This window comes from Alosa alosa, chromosome 22 (assembly GCF_017589495.1).
Source record: "Alosa alosa isolate M-15738 ecotype Scorff River chromosome 22, AALO_Geno_1.1, whole genome shotgun sequence".
NCBI lineage: Eukaryota > Metazoa > Chordata > Actinopteri > Clupeiformes > Clupeidae > Alosa > Alosa alosa.
Window position 1 is genome coordinate 22293923 of NC_063210.1, and position 19839 is coordinate 22313761.

General features: G+C 42.2%; 1 protein-coding gene across 1 annotated transcript in view; it reads left to right on the forward strand.

Moving 5' to 3' along the window:
* The first annotated feature begins 5797 nt into the window (after window positions 1-5797).
* The window catches only part of arid5b (AT-rich interaction domain 5B), a 103367-nt gene continuing 89325 nt past the window's right edge, over window positions 5798-19839 (forward strand). Inside the window, 4 exon segments of the mRNA XM_048233051.1 lie at window positions 5798-5854; window positions 6239-6330; window positions 6680-6934; window positions 13802-14036. Coding sequence (XP_048089008.1) covers window positions 6310-6330; window positions 6680-6934; window positions 13802-14036 — 511 coding nt within the window. The 5' untranslated portion in view covers window positions 5798-5854; window positions 6239-6309.

Below are 19839 nucleotides of genomic sequence, written 5' to 3' on the forward strand. Positions count from 1 at the left end.
GTGTGTGTGTGTGTGTGTGTGTGTGTCCACATACGTTTATTCTCTTCTCTTTCTGGCACCCTTTTGCTGTGTACAACACAGAGGTCAACAGATTTGTAGACTACACTGCAGTTCACAGAAAAATAATTAGGGCCCAACTGATCTATTGAACTAAAGGGATTTTAATTGCAAAGAGTTTTTTTTTTATATGTTTATTTATTAAATGCATTATGAATTTACCATGCATTGCTTAATATGGCTCAAACGCCTCATATTATTGGTTATGATGATACCCACATGTGCAAACTGCATAATTTGACAACCATTCTACCACAGATCAATATATGTAGTACATAGCTCACTTGAAGGTGCATCACTGCACCTTAACTCATTTGTGGTGTAACAGCACCAAGTGAATGATGATAATGCAAACATCTAGAGTTTCACCAGCCAATATTTTGTGATGAGAAAAGTCAAAGTTATTCCAATTTGACACATAGAATCACTACAATATTCTCACGGACCCACACCAAATTTTGTCAGATTCCGTCTATAGGGGGCACTACACCATGAGCATTTTGGTGAATTTCTGCCTGGAACAGTGTTAAAGACCTGTAATGTTACATGTTAGATTGGGTGTTTATGGCTAATTTATCCCACATTTGACCAACTACTTACACTCTGGCCCTTACTTAAACATAAAAACATACACACACACACACACACACACGTGCTCACACACAGAAACATACATGTTCTCTCTCTCACAGACACACATACATGCATACATGTATAAATACACACACACACACACACTCTGGGCTCAAACATATTACAGTGTCACTATCACAGCAACCTAGAGGAAGTGCTAGGTCTTCCATTTAGCACACCCATCAGTTGTGCAGTTGACACACACACACACACACCACGTGTGAGCGCATTGTTGGATGACAAAATGTCATGGGTCCAGGAACCAGTGGCCGGGCCTGTCATCGCCACTTGCGGCTATATTTAAATGTTTATAGCTACTAAAATCTCTCCTGGATCAAGTGCAAAATCTACCATAGAGAATCAACCCATGGAAAACAACACCTTGTTATTTGTTTTATCTACTTTTGATTAACATCACTGTTACTTAAACACAAATTTGTGGGTGGTGGAATGTGTATTTGAATTGCAAACTAAAACACCCAACGACATCCGCAATAAACATCATCTTTTGTTCTGCTGCCAGTCTGACTGAGGGTCAAAGTCTCTTTTTTTTGTAGCCGTAACTTTGTATGTGTTTTGTTATTACTTCTCCGACATCGTCATTTGTTCTGCTTATTTCTCCATGTCATTACGTCCAAGCAGGAGAACAGATGGGATCAATGTGAAGGGATGACAAACGTTCCCGACTCTCAATGCCATGTGTTTTCTCAGCAGAAGGGAGTGTGCAATCCCCTGACATTTCATAGCGGTAATACATAAAACACAACAGTTTCAGTCAAAAATATTTTTTTTGTTTCCAGTGTCAAGATTGAATAACATTCATTTGTCATTTATTGTTACTAAAACAGTATTGCAGTAATGAATGTGCTGCTTACTTGATGTAGTTGCCTTTTTATGGCTTTGGCCTACTGAAACTTCAGACTCAATCTCATTTTTTTATTCAATATAGTATACTATTAGTACCAGGAAGACCATCAATTCTGGTCTGTTGATACAGTATGCTGTTGGTCATTTTTCTCTGACATCCACCATTAAAAAAGGAATAGACAATGCCTCTTGAGTATAAATGATGCTGTTACAAAAATGATTGCTATGCAACATTGCTATTTCACAATGGTCCCCTCTAGCTACCCATGCAGCAGTTTACCCTGGCATATATTTAGGTATCAGTATTGTAATACTAATAACATTAACTTAAAGCTTATGTAAATATTACATACTGTTTCCCATTCCGGCCTTGGCCTACTGGTTAGCACTTCGGACTTATACCGGAGGGTTGCCGGTTCGAGCCCCGACCAGTAGGCATGGCTGAAGTGCCCTTGATCAAGGGACCTAACCCCTCACTGCTCCCCGAGCGCCGCTGTTGTTGCAGGCGGGATTAGTGTGTTCTTCACAGGGGCTGAGTGGCAATCGGGACGGTCGGGGGAGTTTTCCGGTGGGCGGCCAAAGGTCTTGGCCGACCCACAGAGAGCTCTAAGCTGCCCCTGCGTCATTACATGAGACATATATAAACTTTTCCGCGAAAATCTGAAAGACTTACTATTTAAGAGTTTAAGAAGTCCAACCAATATTTATAGGCCTACCACTCGCTCACTGTCTATATGTCATTCATGGTTACCCTGCACACTCATCTCTCCCATGCTGATTTTTGTGAAGGATAGCCTTCATTTTTTATCTTAATTCATTTTTGTCATATTCAGGCAAAAAAAAATACAATTTAATTTATTTGTTTGTTCTTAAATTAACGCAGGCCTAGGCTAGAATGGAGCAGAGCCTCCTGGGAATGTGTTTCTGGTTTATCCAATGAACCGGTTGCAGGTCAAGTCTACAGAAATGTAGGGGGATAAATGAGCGGCCCTATGGCATGACCCTACAAGCGATAAAGTTCGAGGAAAGCTGTTACTGTCTATAGGAAAACTACAGGATTTTTGACAGTTGACGGATTTGCGTGGTTGCTTGCTTGTTGTTTTACACATGGATGGAAGGCAGAGAGAAAGGTTAGGAGCTAAAGCATTGACGTTATTGCTAGGCAGAATTTTCGTTATTGCCGTCAGAATTTTCCCGGTGGATTTTAGTGCCCCACTCCGCCCCTGGTTCTTCACCTCACTGTGTGTTCACTGTGTGCTGAGTGTGTTTCACTAATTCACGGATTGGGATAAATGCAGAGACCAAATTTCCCTCACGGGATCAAAAGAGTAGGCCTATATATACTTATACTTATACTTAAACATCTATTTGTGAAAGGCAGATGGAGAGGATGTTGTCAACCATGTTTGCCTCTGGAGCCTTTTCAATAATGAATCAACCCTGGGACAAATAGCTGTGCAATGTGCTTGTCCTGGAATGCATTCAGCTTGCTGCCGGCTGGCAAATATACTTGCAAGAATCTCTCTCTCTCTCTCTCTCTGTATGTGTATGTGTGCAACGTTCTTGCCACTGGCGGCAGTGTAGAGTCCGCAATGATTTGTCATTAATTTACATGTTATCTCCAAAGAGGAGGAAAAGGGGGGGAATTGCTGACAGCCCTTATTCCTTGAACCCGCCCCGTGACTTTCTGAGGGCAAGGTGAGCAGCATTTGAATGCCTTGGAGCGGACTCTCCAAATACCGCCTTGATTCAAAAACAGGTTCTGAAATTGGATAGGTATAAATTATAATTACTGTGCATGCAACGACCAGGCAAATGATGGGCCTGGAATGTAATTTGCGGGTGAATGTGCCCTGGCTAGTCAACCACAGAGTGAAATGCATTTAGCTTTCATCGCGTATGTGAATAGTTAGATCAATCAAATGTTTTTTTTTAAATAAAAAAAAGTTCACTAAACCAAAATCCATTCACTTGTAGACTAGGCTACGTCGTGAGTTATGAGGACAGGAGGGTTGTGAGGGGCAGACATGCTCACATAAAGAGAGAGGGAGGGGGGTTCCATTTTTTCCACAAGCTCTCAAACTGCAAATGTTCCTCGCAGCTCAGGGGAAAGATTAGGCTATCAATCTGCTCCACTCATATTGTCACTGGCGAGGAGTAAACGGGGCTGCGCGGCAGACACTGAAACACACAATCTGTAAGGCAAATTATTCCCGGCACTGTTATCATCATCATTTATTACTGCGCTGACACTTTTCAGCAATCAGCAAGAAACACAATATTTCAATAAGGCTTGTAAAGATGCTATATCCACTTTTCAGAGCATAACGAGACAATATGGTGTAGTTTATGTTTAGCGCAAAAAATACCCATCTCTACAGTGATTGCTCATGAATCTCTGGGTAAGAAACGGACATTATTGCATCTTGCATTTAAATAAAAAAAAAAAAAATGTAACACTTAGGCATATATGTTAAAATTCCCCATTCAGTTGCCACAATGCCCCCTTAGGCTAAACAAGTAGAAGCACCATAGCATTATTGCCTTAAAAATAGATATGTATCTAATAAAGGCTCGAGAAATGCACCACGGAGGCGGTACATTGCCCCTCTCTCCTTGTCAATGTGTTAGTATAATGCCTCACACCCAAGGATGATTGATGGTGCCATTGAATGCACTTGCTATTACAGCTCACTGTCTTAAATAAAAGAGCTTAATCACGCCGTGACCTGACGACCCAAATGCTCTCCCGACAAATTACGCTGGCGGATATTAATGATACCATATTATTCAAACTTGAAAGGAGAGCCGATTTAAACACGACTTTGACTTGTAATGCAGCCTATGATATCAGTAGTCGTTTGGATCACATGAGCGCGCGCTCCGCAGGCTACAGTGCTACTTTCCTGCTTAAGCCCTTAAATTAGAACACGCAGTTCTCTTTCAGATAGAGTGCACATTAATTGTTTGTCTTTTATCGTGATGACGCGATACAGTCACTTATACAGTGTGTTTTGTTTAGACCAGCGTTGCATGACATAAACCGTTTAAAGTGCTTAAATGCACCGTGGCATTATTGAGGCAGTTGTTCGTTCATATTATTTGCCAATTGATTTGCTTTTAGCCCTTGTCAGCTCGAGTCTATTTTCAGCGTGCCTCGGCTTGTCCACCCCCACCCCCTCTCTTTCTTCCACGCCCCCTGCTCTCTATTTCCATAATGTTAATATAATCAAATGCATAACTTCATTTTCCATATCACACGATGCCATGGTGGTGTTGATTATCACATTACAATGTACTAGGCTACGTTGCAGTTGGAGATAGCCTAGCCTACTATTTCATGATTGCACCTATTTGTGACCAAGCCTCGTTCCCCTCATGACTTGAGATAAAACATTGCATAAGGCATAAAAATAGCTGACGTTAATGTTGCATCCTGTAATTTGGGCTATAGGCAACGTGATCCAACTTTCTCTTTGTCACCGCAGTAGGCAGGTCTTGGTTAAAGACGAAAATGTTCTTTGCAACTTCCTCTTGCATTTGCGAAATCGCTTTAATCGCTTACTTCTGAAACAACACTCTGCTTAACATGTCATTAGGCTGTAGTTTTAAACTTGTTATAGCTTACAGATATTCTAAAGAGCAATGTGTAATACACACTAGCTTAATCTAATAGGCTATGACTAAACGGAAGTGGCAATATGCGCGATTAGCTCATATCTTATTTCTTAATCGGAATTTGAATAAAGATACACTGTAGTCATTCATCTAACGTCCGCTCGCTTAAAAGCACCGCATGGGCTATTGAGAATGATTTCGAGTTCAGCTGTCCATTCATGTCCAAAATAAATAAATCAGTTGAACAATAAAGGCATAGTTTCATTACATAAAGCAAGACAGGGCAAGCTCGAGTTCCTTAAAATGGTTATCCACTCTCGTTACACGAGTCATATTCATAAACATAATGGCAGCAATTCAAAGCATACGGTTTCCACTGCTCGTGACTGCCCCTCTTTCCTTCCAGTGAAACAATACGTAACATGCATTTGTAACATTGTAGCAACGGCTGCAGCAACAGATAACAAACGATAACCCTCTAGTTCATAGAATCAGAATCATAGAATGTCGCCTCTGTCAACCTGAACCAGAGGTTAAATTGTGTACATTTCTGAGTGAAGTTACAGTAGGCTATATGCATTCTAGAAATAGGAAGACGAGCGCCCCTGAATCTCTGCAGGTCTGCAGGAAATGTTCTTTCTATTACACATACAAACGTCCTCGCCACAGGTCCTGGTTGGTAAGTACATCGGTGCGAACGCATATTGCATGGATGCGTAAATATGTTATCTTTGAATATATATTGTCAAAGGTATTCTCCGTTATGTTGTTGTATATATTTAGAAAACCACAAGAAAATGCTGCGATTTCCTGTGGCTGATTTTTAAAACCATATCAAACAGACACGTAGCACCGTAGAGGTCACTATCGTCTTATCATTTGGAATTTAATATGTTTTTTATCAGCAAGTATCGTTTAAGAAATGTCAAAATATATAACTACAGGTCATGTACAAATATTAGATCTTGTTTCCATACATTTTTTGTCCGGATATTGTGTTCTATTTCGATTTCATATTGACGATCGGCGCGACACTGTGCTTTCAAATATTACACCCTTCCAGGACCGTTAGCAATCCATTCAAGCCAACAAGTTTGGAGAGAATGTTGAGTTTAATCAATTCAGAACGTCGAGATGGAGCCCAACTCACTCATGGTATTATAACCTATTCTGCTTTATGTTTCATTTTCTTATAATTTTGATGGCAACGGCTATTCTAACGGATACGTAGGTGTAACATGTTATATACTTATATCAATATGGGAAACTTTAGAAAACAAAACTTGATATTTTATAATTAACATAGGCTGGGCTGTATAGCTTAATGTATTATGGCTTTTAGCCTGATGTACCGTATTTTCGTAGCTCTATAACATAGACTCATATCATAGTGACGATTGTGTTTCGACTTTTATCATTTCATCTGAGTTTACTTTTGCTGTTTGCGGTTGTAGACTGTGAGCATGTAATGTATGAAATTAATTACTTATTGCTGTTTCCGCAGTGGGTAGGCTCACCTTGTGGTTTGCACGGACCTTACATTTTCTACAAGGCATTTCGATTTCACCTTGAAGGCAAACCAAGAATATTGTCCCTCGGCGACTTTTTCTTCGTAAGATGTAAGCCAGGGGATCCGATTTGCATAGCGGAGCTCCAGTTGTTATGGGAAGAAAGGACAAGCAAGCAACTTTTATCCAGCTCCAAACTTTATTTTCTCCCAGAAGATACTCCCCAGGGAAGGGCTGTCAGTCATGGAGAGGTGATTAATAATGTTTTTTGTTATATCTTGTTTGTTCTGCTGTGCACTGTGCCCGTCCCATTGAGCTGCGTTTATCTACAGTTTAACTGGTATCGATGAAGTATGACCTATATCTAGCTTTCTATAGTCCGCTTTCTGTTTGCTCTGATAGAGCCTAAAGATGGATCACACGTAGCATGATTTCCTATCATTTAAGCCATTTGGTCGCAGTTCCTCTTACATGCAACCATACAAGCATAAGGAAATGAATTAGGCTATGTTCTATGGCTTGCTGTTCATGTGCATGCCTTTGATTAATTTGCTGGCTATATATTTAGTGAGGTTCTCTCTTTCTCGTAATATCTTTAAACACGGTGATCATTATCGGTGACGGATGTGGTAATGCGAAGTTGTCACATTAGTCTGCCTTGTTTCATGTCTATGTTAAGTAGAGTACAATTGTGCGGAAATTACGAAAGACAAGGTAGATCAAAAGCCCTCGGCCTGGCAGCGTTGTTTGATCGGGTGATGTAGCCTACGTGATGTAGTTAATACAGTAATGCTTTGGGATATCGAAGCACTAAATGATCATGTAGCCTACTAGGCAAACGCAAAGCTGGCTTTGGAAACAGAGATTATTGACTGTCAGCGCGATGTTTTAGTTTTGTTTGGTGCATTTTATCAGGGGCAGGCATCTGGTACATTTCCTGATACAAGAAGTATTGTAAGCGGACATATTCTCCAAACGCGCTGAAATGCTTTCGGTCAGTAGGAATTGATTAATCATGGCAAGCTTGATAAAGCGCCCAGTTGGGATGCCTTAAAGGGAAAGAACGACATTTATGAAGGTTATTATGTCAAAGTGTTGCAGCCTGGTTCCACATCAGCGGGGTTAGGCATACCAGTGCAATTTACGCAGAAGAATATAAACTATGTGCGTTTGTTCCGCGAGCAGTTAACTCGTTCGCTGCCAGAACGCATTAGTTGACACATGTTTTATCTGTGCTACTTCATCGGGGTGTTGCAGTAGAGAATGCAAACGCCACCGCGCTGGTAAGCGATGCGTAATACAACTATGAGTAAACCTCTTTCATGTATTCTACAGCTTTAAATCGACTACACGAATAGAAAACTAATAAAGCAACTCAATTTCAGTGACATTTTTATTGGACCCCCTCCACCACCACCACCACCACCACCAGGAGTCGAGTGTCAAATTTCCTTTTCATAATAAGCAACAGGTTTTATGTGCCGTCTTCACCAGTGAAATGTCAAGGTTGCATGGCAAAATGCTTATGATTATCAGGCGAATATAAACGGCTGTGTGAGGCGACCTTGGGTGCGCTCGTGTTTACACAATGTAACGAGGTAGAATGGGGAGAAAACATCAGACTTAACCTCATGTTGACACAGTTGATCAGACCCCGTCCTCTTTCTTAACTTGTCAACGCTTCACCCCCCTCCCCCCTCCCTCCCCACAGCAGCAATGCGAACTATTTGTTTTTCAAATTTATTACGCATACATGATTGGTGATCCAGAAAGACTCAGGGAGATAGGATTACTCGCCCCAAGGACAATTCTTTCGACTTTTGACATACTTAGTACAATAGCGCGGCAGCTGATGGTGCAATATACGCCAACTTATCAGTTGTTAACTTTGGCCAAGCGCTTTCCAGAATTTTAAAAGCATTCTTTGGTATTGTGTGGCCCTTGACTCATGTTTCACAAATGCGCTCGTGAAGCCGATTAAAGACATGGAAAATGATTATCTTGCGGTCGGGAAGAAAGGAGAAAAACAAATGAGAGTTGGAAAACCGAGAAGCATATGACCAATCTCAATAATGTGATTGAGTGTCAACTTGGCCACCTGCAGTAATCCGACACTGAGAAAGTTACTGCCACCCCATTGATGATGCACTCAGCAAATTGTCCAGTTTAATTACATTTGCATTTGTACAGAATAACTCAAGCTCTCTTCTGGCTCAATTATGTATGTAGCCTATACTGTATGTATGTATACATATGTACGTATATACAAATGTATTTATATGTATGTATGCATATATACATACATATGTATACATACATACCCAAACTATGTATAAGAATACATATATATATTATTTGAAAGGCAGCATTTTTTTTGTTCTCATATTTTCCTGTTTCATGTGACTTGTGTCGATATTGACGTGTTAACCTTGCCTGGGGGGAGGGCCCAGACATGTAATTGCTTTGAGAATGCTGAATTATGGCTGTTATGGCGTTATGTGGGATCAGTGGACTCTTTGAGCCCAGAAGAGCACACACTGCTAGACAAGAAAGAAGATAGAGGGAGAGAGAGAGAGAGAAAGAGAGAGCGAGAGGGAGAGAGAGATTTCAGCATGACAATGTGCTAATGTTTAGTGTGTGATTGTACGCCCTAAATGGCTATGATTGCCACAATAAAAAGGAGGCACTCAGTTTCCAGATGCCTATTTGTTTCTGCACCCAGGTGATGTAATTTCCCCTCTGGCTCTCTTAGTCATTCATTAGGAGAATAACAGCGACTAAAACAGCAACAAGCTTGCAGTCATCTTCCCCTGGCAGGCAGCCCTGCAAGAATTTAACACTTAGCGCTTGAGGGCCTGTAGAGAGAGAGAGCAAGAGTAGTGAACGCTCTCGTTAAGAGGACAGGCTGTTTTTACATATTTCCCCAATCTGACCACACTGTATTTCTCGACTTGACGGCTGGGCCAAAAAAGCCTCTTCTTAGGCATTCTGAAAGTAGCTACCTTACTCTTTGTAGCTGGCTCACCGGTTTACACTAAACCTGATAGCTGCAAATGTGTAAATGGCTTTTTTATTATCTTGTTTGCTTTAAAGAGGGCATGTAGATAAAGGAGTAACAAAGAGGTGTTTCATTTCTGGTGCTGCTTGGGAAGGTGTTGAATATGTTTAAATCAACATTTCATGGGTAGTGAATTGAAACATGCTTTGTTTTTAACACTTGGTGTGTCTTGTCACCCTTGGTCGTTTGTCAGGTTTCTTTTTTTTTACTGTCTGTATATTGGCTTGCATGGCTCATATGCAGTCAAGTTGTAGCTGACACTAGCTTGGAAAATACCCCCCTAAATAATGCCAAAGTGAGACTTGAGCAGGGCTAAAAACAGGGCCCCCGTCCATTATAAATAGATTCCATATCAGATTCCATTAACCGCAAGGCGTTTCCGACAGCGTTCATATTAGTTTGCGTAGACACAAATAACTAAAGCATTGTGCATCGACGAATGAGAATTGACTGGGAGCTCTCACACATGCAAATGCCATTCCTCTTCTACCTCTTTAAGCAATATACTGGTTTACAAAAGGCACCAGGGGATGGAATTGATATGTAATTAGTTTTTTTTTTCCGTTGTGCTCGTTGTTATTTGGATTGCAAAACAGTGAGGTTTGCAACTTGGGGCTGATACAGAGGAAGTGCATGGCTTCCATCCAGGCCCATCTTGGCTGCTTTGGCGAGAGGCCAAGCTTGTGTTTTGAATGCCTGGAACATATTTATAGTTCAAATTAGATCATCAGGCTAGTGTTGTTTTTGTTTTTTTTCTCAGTAAGGTAACATTCCATCCTTCATGTAATATTGCAGTGCTAGTCTGAACATGTTTTCAGTTGACACATAAGTGGCAGTTTTTTCTCTCTCTCTCTGTCTCTCTTTCTCAGTATTTCTGTGTAATTCATCAGTATTCAAATAGGGAAGTATGTAACTAGAAAGTGTGGGTGTTAAGTAGAGTCAGTTTCTGTTCGGCAGGTTCACCTTTAACCATTATGAACATGACTGCTTCGGAAAATTCTCTGGAGTTCAGCCAATTTGACAAATTCTTTGGAAGCCGTCCCATTTGAGTTAACCCCTATTGATTACAAAAGCCTTTTACAAACCACATTAATCATTCGTCAGAGGAGCAGGAGTATTATTGGGATTTTTTTTTACTGTTTACCACATTAACATTGAAATTCAGTCCATAAAACAGTTTTATACAAAGCCCGCTGTTATTCATTCAAGTTATATGATATGTCTCTAAAGCCCAGTTTACAGGAAATGGTCTGGTTGATGTTTATGTATCCAAAGGAATATTTAAATGGTTCCTCCTGTTGCTGTTCCTGTGCAGTTTAGTGTCCTTTTTGATTTTCAGGGAGGAGCCTAGGTCTAGGGCATGACAAAGTAATTATCTTAAGCTCAGGACGAGATCAATTATTGAAGGGGAAAATAGTTCATTTAACTTTTTAACTCAGCTAAAAAAGACTTCCTTTTTTCGCCCCTGTCTGTGGACACATTTTCCATGTTACCAGGTCAATAATTCAATAGGCATGCAAGCAGGTGTACAAATCCGCGCTGACCTGGAGAATTCCTGGCCTGACCCCCTGAATCAGTCAACTGAAACATTCTCAGCGTGACGCTGTTTGTGGGCCTTGCTTCTCTGCTTTACAGGGGGGCAACAACCCTCCCCCCAACTACAAACGCTTTTAAAAGGCACATAACAAGCAGAACATGGTTGTGCCACTTGAGAAAACTTTGAAATGTTCATTTCTTTTTGATCATTGTCAATTTGCATGTTTTTCTTTTTTTGTGCTCTAATGGAATTGATAATGCAATTGAACATCATTTTAAAGCACCCAGGTAAACAAGTCCAAAAGTAATGAAAGTGGGTTTAATTGGAATGAATATGACTATAGGGTGGTGTTGGGGAATGTGTGTGTGTGTGTGTGTATGTGTGTGTGTGTGTGTTTAAGGCGGGGAGGGGGGGGGGGGTTCTCCCCAAATCAATCTGCACATCAATAACAGACAGAGAGGCTGTCTGAGTGTTCTGAGTAATATTTCAATCAAGCGCTGGGGTGGCGTTAGATCTTCAAAGCCCGCGGAGCTGAAGCACATGATCTCATAGTAAAGTTTGCTGTGCCGCCATCGGGATTAACTGTGTTTGACCCACTTAGTTTTATGGGCGCATGAAAACAGATGCCTTTACACTTTAAATGGCTATTATGGCCAAGGCTCTCCTCCAGTGCAGCGCGGCGCGGCAGCGATTACTTTAAAGGTGCATAATCTTCGGGCAGTTGAGCAGGTTCCCCTTATGTGTTGACTCGGATAAGAGGCGGGTTGTTTAGACTGTGAAGAGTTATTCTGACATTGTCGTCGGGCATTGTGCAAGCCGTGTGGAATGCATACAAATGCATGCAAGCATTGCAGCGGAAATCAAGAGAAATATCAAGGGCTGTCCAAGCGGCTTAGTCGGGATCTTATATCAATTGGCCGGATCCACGCCAGACCGGGCCCAGTGGCAGCCCAGATCCGGGTTAGATTTGTTGTTTCTGTGAATACTTAGGCCTGATACCCTGCGCACGTTATGCAAATGCACCCAGCTATACAAAGCACATAGTTTGGCACATAGTTACATAGCAAACTGTGTTGTCTAATTTCTTTGTAACGCAACGCAAGTGTGTCAGGCGTTTCCGAGGGGGAATCATTATCCACGTTGCTTGCATATAGACTGTGAATGTGAGCTCCAGTGATTGTCGTCTACTCTTGGTTTGTGGCAGTGAAGTTGATTATGACTGGAAAAGTACAGCCATGTTTATGAGACTGCAGATGAGTTGAAGTATTCCTGCTGTTTACATGATATATTCAAGGAATGTGAGAACAAAGATGTAAGCTCGAGGCCATGTAGTCATAATATCTTTGATGTTCAGTGTTCACAAGATGGTGTTGAAATAACTCCACAGTCTTTAGAAACAAGTGTTAAGTACAGTATGTGAAAAAACATGACCTCGCTGAATATCACAAGAAGGGAAGTTCAATGTAAATAGTTTGGTGAGCAAAAGCAACACAGGTCTTCTGCTCGCAGACACAGAAATATCGCTGGGGTTCAGAAAAAACACAAAAGAAGGGTGTAGGCAAAACCGAGCGAGTGCAGGTATTTCCTGTGATCTATGCGCCGAGTGTTTTCTTTTATGGGTCACCCTTTTGAAACTGGCTAAAATTGTGTACAGAGAAGAGTGTTGCGCACAGCAGATCCACTTAACTGGACTGTACACGTCTGTGGGAAAAAGCAGCAGAGAGAGAGAGAGAGATTCTGGTCTTGACTACAGAATCAAGGGGCCTTCTCACAATCTGACACATCTGTTCTCCAGAACCCCCACCCCACCCCTTTCCCGCTGTCATCCATTGCCAGGTCACAATCCTGACGTTTCCCTTTTTCTTAAATGAGTGATTCTATTTATTCTGCCGGGACACTCATCCATGCCGCCGTTTGAAGGTCATTAATGCCGCAGCGAAAGAAACTCATGAAATCAGCAAATAGCGAATTACGGAGCCAGTTGCCTTGAAAAAGGCAACAGCTTGTGCCTTTGAAAGGATTTTATTTTCCCAGAGTGTGTCTTAATTATTGCTTTATCTGGTAAACGACATCAGGCTATTTTTCAGCGAACAGATGTTTTGTGTCATTGGATCCCGGGTAGACTTATGAGCTACTGTGTCTTTTTCAGATTAAAAATGTTTTCTTTCCTCTCGTTTCGACTTTGTTTGATTTATGAGTCACCACTTCAAACCGCCCACCTTTTCTCTCCTCAAATACACAAATTCAATTTTTCTCTCTCGCCCTTTAATTCATATGTACATACACACACATACACATGTACATACACACGCACGCACACACGCACGCACGCACACACACACACATTTTTATTGTTCCCTTACGTGAAATATTTTGCATATACAAAAACATGTAAGCTAAATAAACTGTAAATATTAAAAGAACAATTCACAGATACAGTATATGATAAAAAAAAAAAAATAGCACAATAGACGGCAAGTCAGCACTGACAGCCATGTTTCCCTCCTTTCTCCTTCCTCCCAGGACGAGGTGATCGCCGTGTCAGAGAAGGTCATCGTGCGGCTGGAGGACCTGGTGAAATGGACGGTGCGGGATGCGTCGTGCTGGATGCAGGGCCTGAAGGCGATGCCCCTCAAGCCGACCGTGCTGCGGGAGCTCGGCAAGAACGGTCAGCGCGAGACGCTACACCGCTACCGAGAGTCCATGCTCAACAGCGGCCTGAACTTCAAAGACGTGCTCAAGGAGAAGGCCGAGCTAGGTAGGAGACCTGCAGTGGAGTGCTCTTGCGTTATAGACTTAGTGGACACATGGCATGTGTGCTGAAAGCATGCTAGGGTATTACATGTGCACACACACACACACACACACACACACACACACACACACACACACACACACACATGCAAACACACACACATACACACACATGCACACACACACACTCACATACAAACACATGTGTAGACACACACACACACGTGTGTGTTTATGGGATTAGTCCTCATTAATGTTACTTTGATACATGGAGATGCACATCCTATGTATATCACCAGGTAGAACACAACATTACAGGTCTATTTCCCAAAGCAAGCGAGGGCTATAAAGTTCCAAATTGTTTCTGCGTTGCGGTGCTTGTTGAGTACCTGCATGTGATGTGCGTAGATGTAATGTTGATGTCACGAGTCCGTTTCCCATTTGTTTGGTGCGTGCACGGCGGCGCTGTAGCATGATGCTAACTGCATGCACAGGAGGGCCCCCTTCGGCCTCATTTGTTCAGTTGATGGTGGAAAAGCACAAACCTCTCAAGACGGACAATCAATCACTTTGATCATCGAATCATGCAAATATTTGCACCCTACTTCCTCTGTGTGTTTGTGTTTGTGTGTGTGTGTGTGTGTGTGTGTGTGTGTGTGTGTGTGTGTGTAATACCTTAGCATGCTTTCAGATGTTGTGTTGAGATGTTGTGTTGTTTACGTGCTGACATGCCGAGCAGGACCATGGTGTTCCGGCTCGCTTTTTAACAGCTCAGTTTTCAGTATCAGCGCAGGAGACAATACAGCAGCTTAACAACATCCAACAGGAAAGGGCCCCTGAGGAGCCAGTGTTGCTCATTGATGTGTGTGTATGTGTGTGTATGTGTGTGTGTTTGTCGAGCCCTTATCAGCAGTCTAAGAGCTCCCCTTCTCATTCACTTATGTTTACGCGTTTCATTATTTTTGAAACGGTGCACTTGCTGAAATTATTATGTATTTGGCAGCGAGCCCAGCCGGTTTTTAATGAGGATTCAAAACCGTGATTTGCTTATTTAGAAGGGAGAAGGCAAGGGGGGTGTAGAGAAGAGGAGAGATGTGTATCACAGTGAAAGGTTACGGTGAACGCTTTCTTTACAGTCGTGCTTGGCGAGGGCTTTTTAAAAGCGCACAACACACATTTATACATCTGTAACAAGCCCAAGCCATCACAGAATCCTTCACAGCTGAGAATAAAAAGCTGCAGAGCTAGCTTTATGGCCTTATAAATATGTCATTTTTGGCAGCGTTCCTGCTCGGCAGATACCTGCCCGAAGCCAAGAAATTGGCTCCGAAAAACGAGAACATTTCAGGAATCTATAAACTTGTCATTTTCCAACAATGGCACCGGAGCTAAAAATCCGCCGCCTAAGAGACGTAATCATTTCCACAGCATAATTCTCATTTTCGCTCTCGTTCCTCTTGGTATGTAGATGCTCGTGGGGGGGTGGTTATGCGTTTAAATATATGAAACATATACAGACTCAGAGTCAGAGTCAATCACATTGCAAAGCCACACTAGAGTTTCATTGTACGGCTCTGCCCACATACTTAGCAGTCGCTGTAATTATGCGCTAGCTCATCCTTTGACTCCGCGATTCAGTGTTACTGAATTTACATATCGCTTCGCCGGTGTGTGTGTGTGTTTGGGTGTGGGTGTGTGTGTGTGCGCGTGAGTGTGTGTGTGTTTGGGTGTGGGTGTGTGTGTGTGCGCGTGAGTGTGTGTGGAAGCAAAATGTTAAATTGCCCTTGAATCGGCTGCAGCATTAGATTCCTATGCTAAGATTAGATAGAGGAATCAATAATGGATGCTTTGTCACTTGCCCTGTATGAAGCCACTGCTGTGAATGTGAATCAATAGTGGGTGAAGAAGCAGAGGAAGAAAGCACTGTGATTTATTTGGTGTCAACTGGGTAACCTTGTTATTTTGCATGTGTAGTGTGAAAGTATGTAGTTGTAATGCTAATTAGCTGTTTTTTAAAGGCTGTACACACACACACACACACACACACACACACACACACACACACACACACATATAAATGTATATGGGATATTTGTGTTATTTGAGATTTTTCAACACAGTTACTCAGAGTACTTCTAGATTCACTTGGTAAGCAGAACATCCTGGCACAAGACCAGAGGCTCTTTCTCTCTCTCTCTCTCTCTCTCTCTCTCTCTCTCTCTCTCTCTCTCTCTTTCTCTCTCAAATGTGATTTCTTTGTTACCCACAGAAAGAAAGGGATCATTTAGCAAGGGTTAGGCTTTCAATTGCGGCAGGGGAAGACTTGAAAATGCAGTGTTACCAATGGGAACAAATCATTAATTGAAACTGCCATATGAATTAGCCTTGTCAACTTTGTTCTGAGGTTTGACTGCAACACACACACACACACACACCCTCATACACACAGACACTCTTTTACACACACACACACACACTGCCACTTGGCCTGTTTCCTCAAAAAAAGAGGCACAGCTCTTATTGATGTGCTCGATTCCATTAAATCTGAGTGACACTGGGGAAACTCATCAGACCCTCCATCTGATCCCAAAGTTACAGAAATGAGTGACCCCCCCCCCTTCCTCTTTCCTCATCTGCAGCGCTCACTCCTCTGAGCACGCCTCACATGACTCCCCTCCCAGAACACAAAGGGAGAGCTGTCGTCATTTGATGTGAAAATTGCTTCAGTCGCACAAGCAAAAACAACAAGAGCGGCCATATTGGCGTTTAAGAAAAAATTAGTAAAAAAAAGAAAAAAAGCCAATGTGGGTAATACGGCCATAATGCCATAATGCCATGATTGAAGCCCAGCAGAAATACAAAGAGAGAGAGAGAGAGAGAAAGAGAGAGAGAGAGAGAGAGAGAGAGAGAGAGAGAGAGACAAAGCCATTGGTCAGCTGAGGGGGGGTTGGGGGTGTGTTTTAGCAATTAATGGGCAGATCTGCAGCGTCCCATAGAGCAGCGTGAAGCTGAGCCAACTGGAGGTTGCCAAGAATCTAGTGCTGACGTCAATACAACCCTCACTCAGTCATAATTCACCACAATAGCTCATTTACCTCCATAACTTATTTACACATTGTTTATTATCTCTCATATCTGAAGCGCACAGTAATCAGTTATAGAAAGGGTTTATTATTATTTCTTCGAAATAAGTTCTGCTTGACATGAGGAAGCGTGTGTGTGTGTATGTGTGTGTGTGTGTGTGTGTGTGTGTGTGTGTTGGAGGGGGCAGGGTGTGTTGGTTAGGGGAATAATCATATCACATGCTGTATGTAATAAAGGCTTCAAAGTCTAAAGCAATGCTGGAATGAAATGAGCTTCATTGCAGAAGGTGGCAGGTTTGTAATCGGCAGTGTTGTGTCCATTAGGCTCTACACTGCGAGTGACACTTGATCGTAATCCCCCGAATATTGTTTCCAGATAATGTAGGCATTGTCTCCGAGGCAGCGCTTTCCACTCTGCTGCCATATCTAACAATATAGTAATTCACTGCGCTGTGAATACATATTTCCGCTAAGCCCAGCTGCCTTTGAAGTGTATCAACGGCACAAAACCGCAGCATGCCAAGTATCCTATAAAAAGAGCCCTTCGAGCTCAGCGTCCAATATTTTTAACCTTCAAATGCCTCTCGCTGTCGGTTCCTATAAAAAGTTCTTATTTGTGTAATTGTAGAATTGCAATCATAACTCCCCTCTGCCCCTAATGCGACTTGAACTGTGTGACATTTAAGACGACATCGATTTCCACTGGTGACCTTATTCTCGTAGACCGTATTAAGGAGAGAATACCTTTTTGTGAGTCATTTCCCCTCGAAATGCTAAATGTCTACTGTGGTGACGCTGCTGCAAAAAGCTACGCAGAAACGGACAGCGATGAGCAAGTGCAGTGTTCTGCCGTGTTTTTTCTTTCGCCCAGGGAAGGCCCTTTTTTTTTGTCTTCGCCGGCTCTTAAATGTACGTTTTTGGTAGCAGGAAAGAAGGTGTGACTTGGTGGTCATGTTTCCTACTCTCTAAAAATAGCCTTCACGCTTGTAGTGCAGGTTCCTGCAGCCAGTTTTGTGGGTAATTCTTCAGCTTGAGACACTGCTATTGCAGATGTCTATTGAAAGAGCACAGTGTCAGCATAGCATGTATGTGTGTTGTATAAATGTATGTGTGTGTATGTGATACATTTATTACTTTATCATATCACTGTGTACACTGTATAATATGTATAAATATATATAGTGATATAAGTATAAGTATATAAGTATAGTATACATATATATATATATATATATATATATATATATATATATATATAATATATATATATAGTATACAGTTTGTGTGTGGTGAGTGTGTGTTTGTGTGTGTTTCCTCTTTGTGGTTAAACGATTCAGATCAACTGAATATAGTTGAGGATTTTGTCAGAGCGACAAAATTAGCAAGAAAAATAAAAAAGAAGAAGAAAAGGAAGAGGAAGGCGAAAGAGAAAAAGTGTGAAATGACTTGATGCATCTCTGCTCCAGTAATTAAGCTCCTGCTTGGCTCTGTTACATCCAAATGAAGCACAGCTCTGTGTCTTTGTTTTTGTCTGTTGGATCATTTTCTTGTCGCTAATTCCCAAGATGGAACCCGACGACGCCTTGTGCTCGGTGGATGGTTATTGAAAGCTGTAGGGGGCGTGAATTCAGTTGAGGTCACAAGCTTGACGTGTGACCTGGTACCTCTGTTAGCTCGACATCACATTTCTGACTGAGTCAGACATTGGCATCATGTTCTTTTTGACGGTGCATAATGACCAATGAGTCAATTAAAGGCTGACTAAAAAGAAGAAGAAACAGAAAAAGAAGAAGAAGAAGAAGAAGAAGAAATAGAACTAGATAAAGCTGTGTATCTGTGAACACATAAGTCCTGACTCACTTACATATTGCTGTTCACACATGCTCAATAGAAGAACCGAGGGCTTTTTTTCCACCCATATTAGCAATGATCTAATCTTTTTTGGGTGTTTTTTTCCCCTCGAGCTGTGAAGCCATTGTGCGAAAGCGTGTCTTCAGGCATGAGAAAGGGCCCCTGAAGCCTCTCTGGTTACAAGCGGCCGCTGATAAAGATCACTGGCAGATCCTGTCCTGCTCCGTGAAGATGTGCAGCGCTTGCACCATTATAGCGTCTGCTGGGGCCTGCGGAACAACGGTAGCCCCTAACAGCATGCCTGACAGATTGCATCCACAAGTGTCTACAGGGCGAGAGAGAGGGGGGGAGAGAGTGTGTGTGAGAGAGAGAGAGAGAGAGAGAGAGAGAGAGAGAGAGAGAGAGTGGCCTTTTCCATCAAAGCAAATAAATTGTACACCTCATATCTCTTTTTGTATTTTGACAGCCCCCAAGGATTAAGCTATCTGTGTGTACGTACATATTTTCCCCACGTCTGTGGGTATATCTCTCTATCCCTCCATCTCTCTATCCCTCCATCTATCTATCTATCTATCTATCTATCTATCTATCTATCTATCTGTCTCTCCCTTCATTCACATGTCTGCTTCTCTCTTAGGCACTCTGCTTGATGGATTGGTCATATGTCTTTGACGAACGAGCTGAACAAGCTTGTGGCGGGAGCTTTCTTGGACGTGTGCGCGTCTCTCGTCTGCGCGCTTCGGGGGAACGGCCATGGTGGCGGCGCGGGGCTGGGCTAGCACCGGTCCCCTACCCGCGAGGCGGGAGGCATCACAATGCCAGCGGAATGGGTATCAGATTCAGTGTCATGCCCAGATACCCTGGTTGATTTGT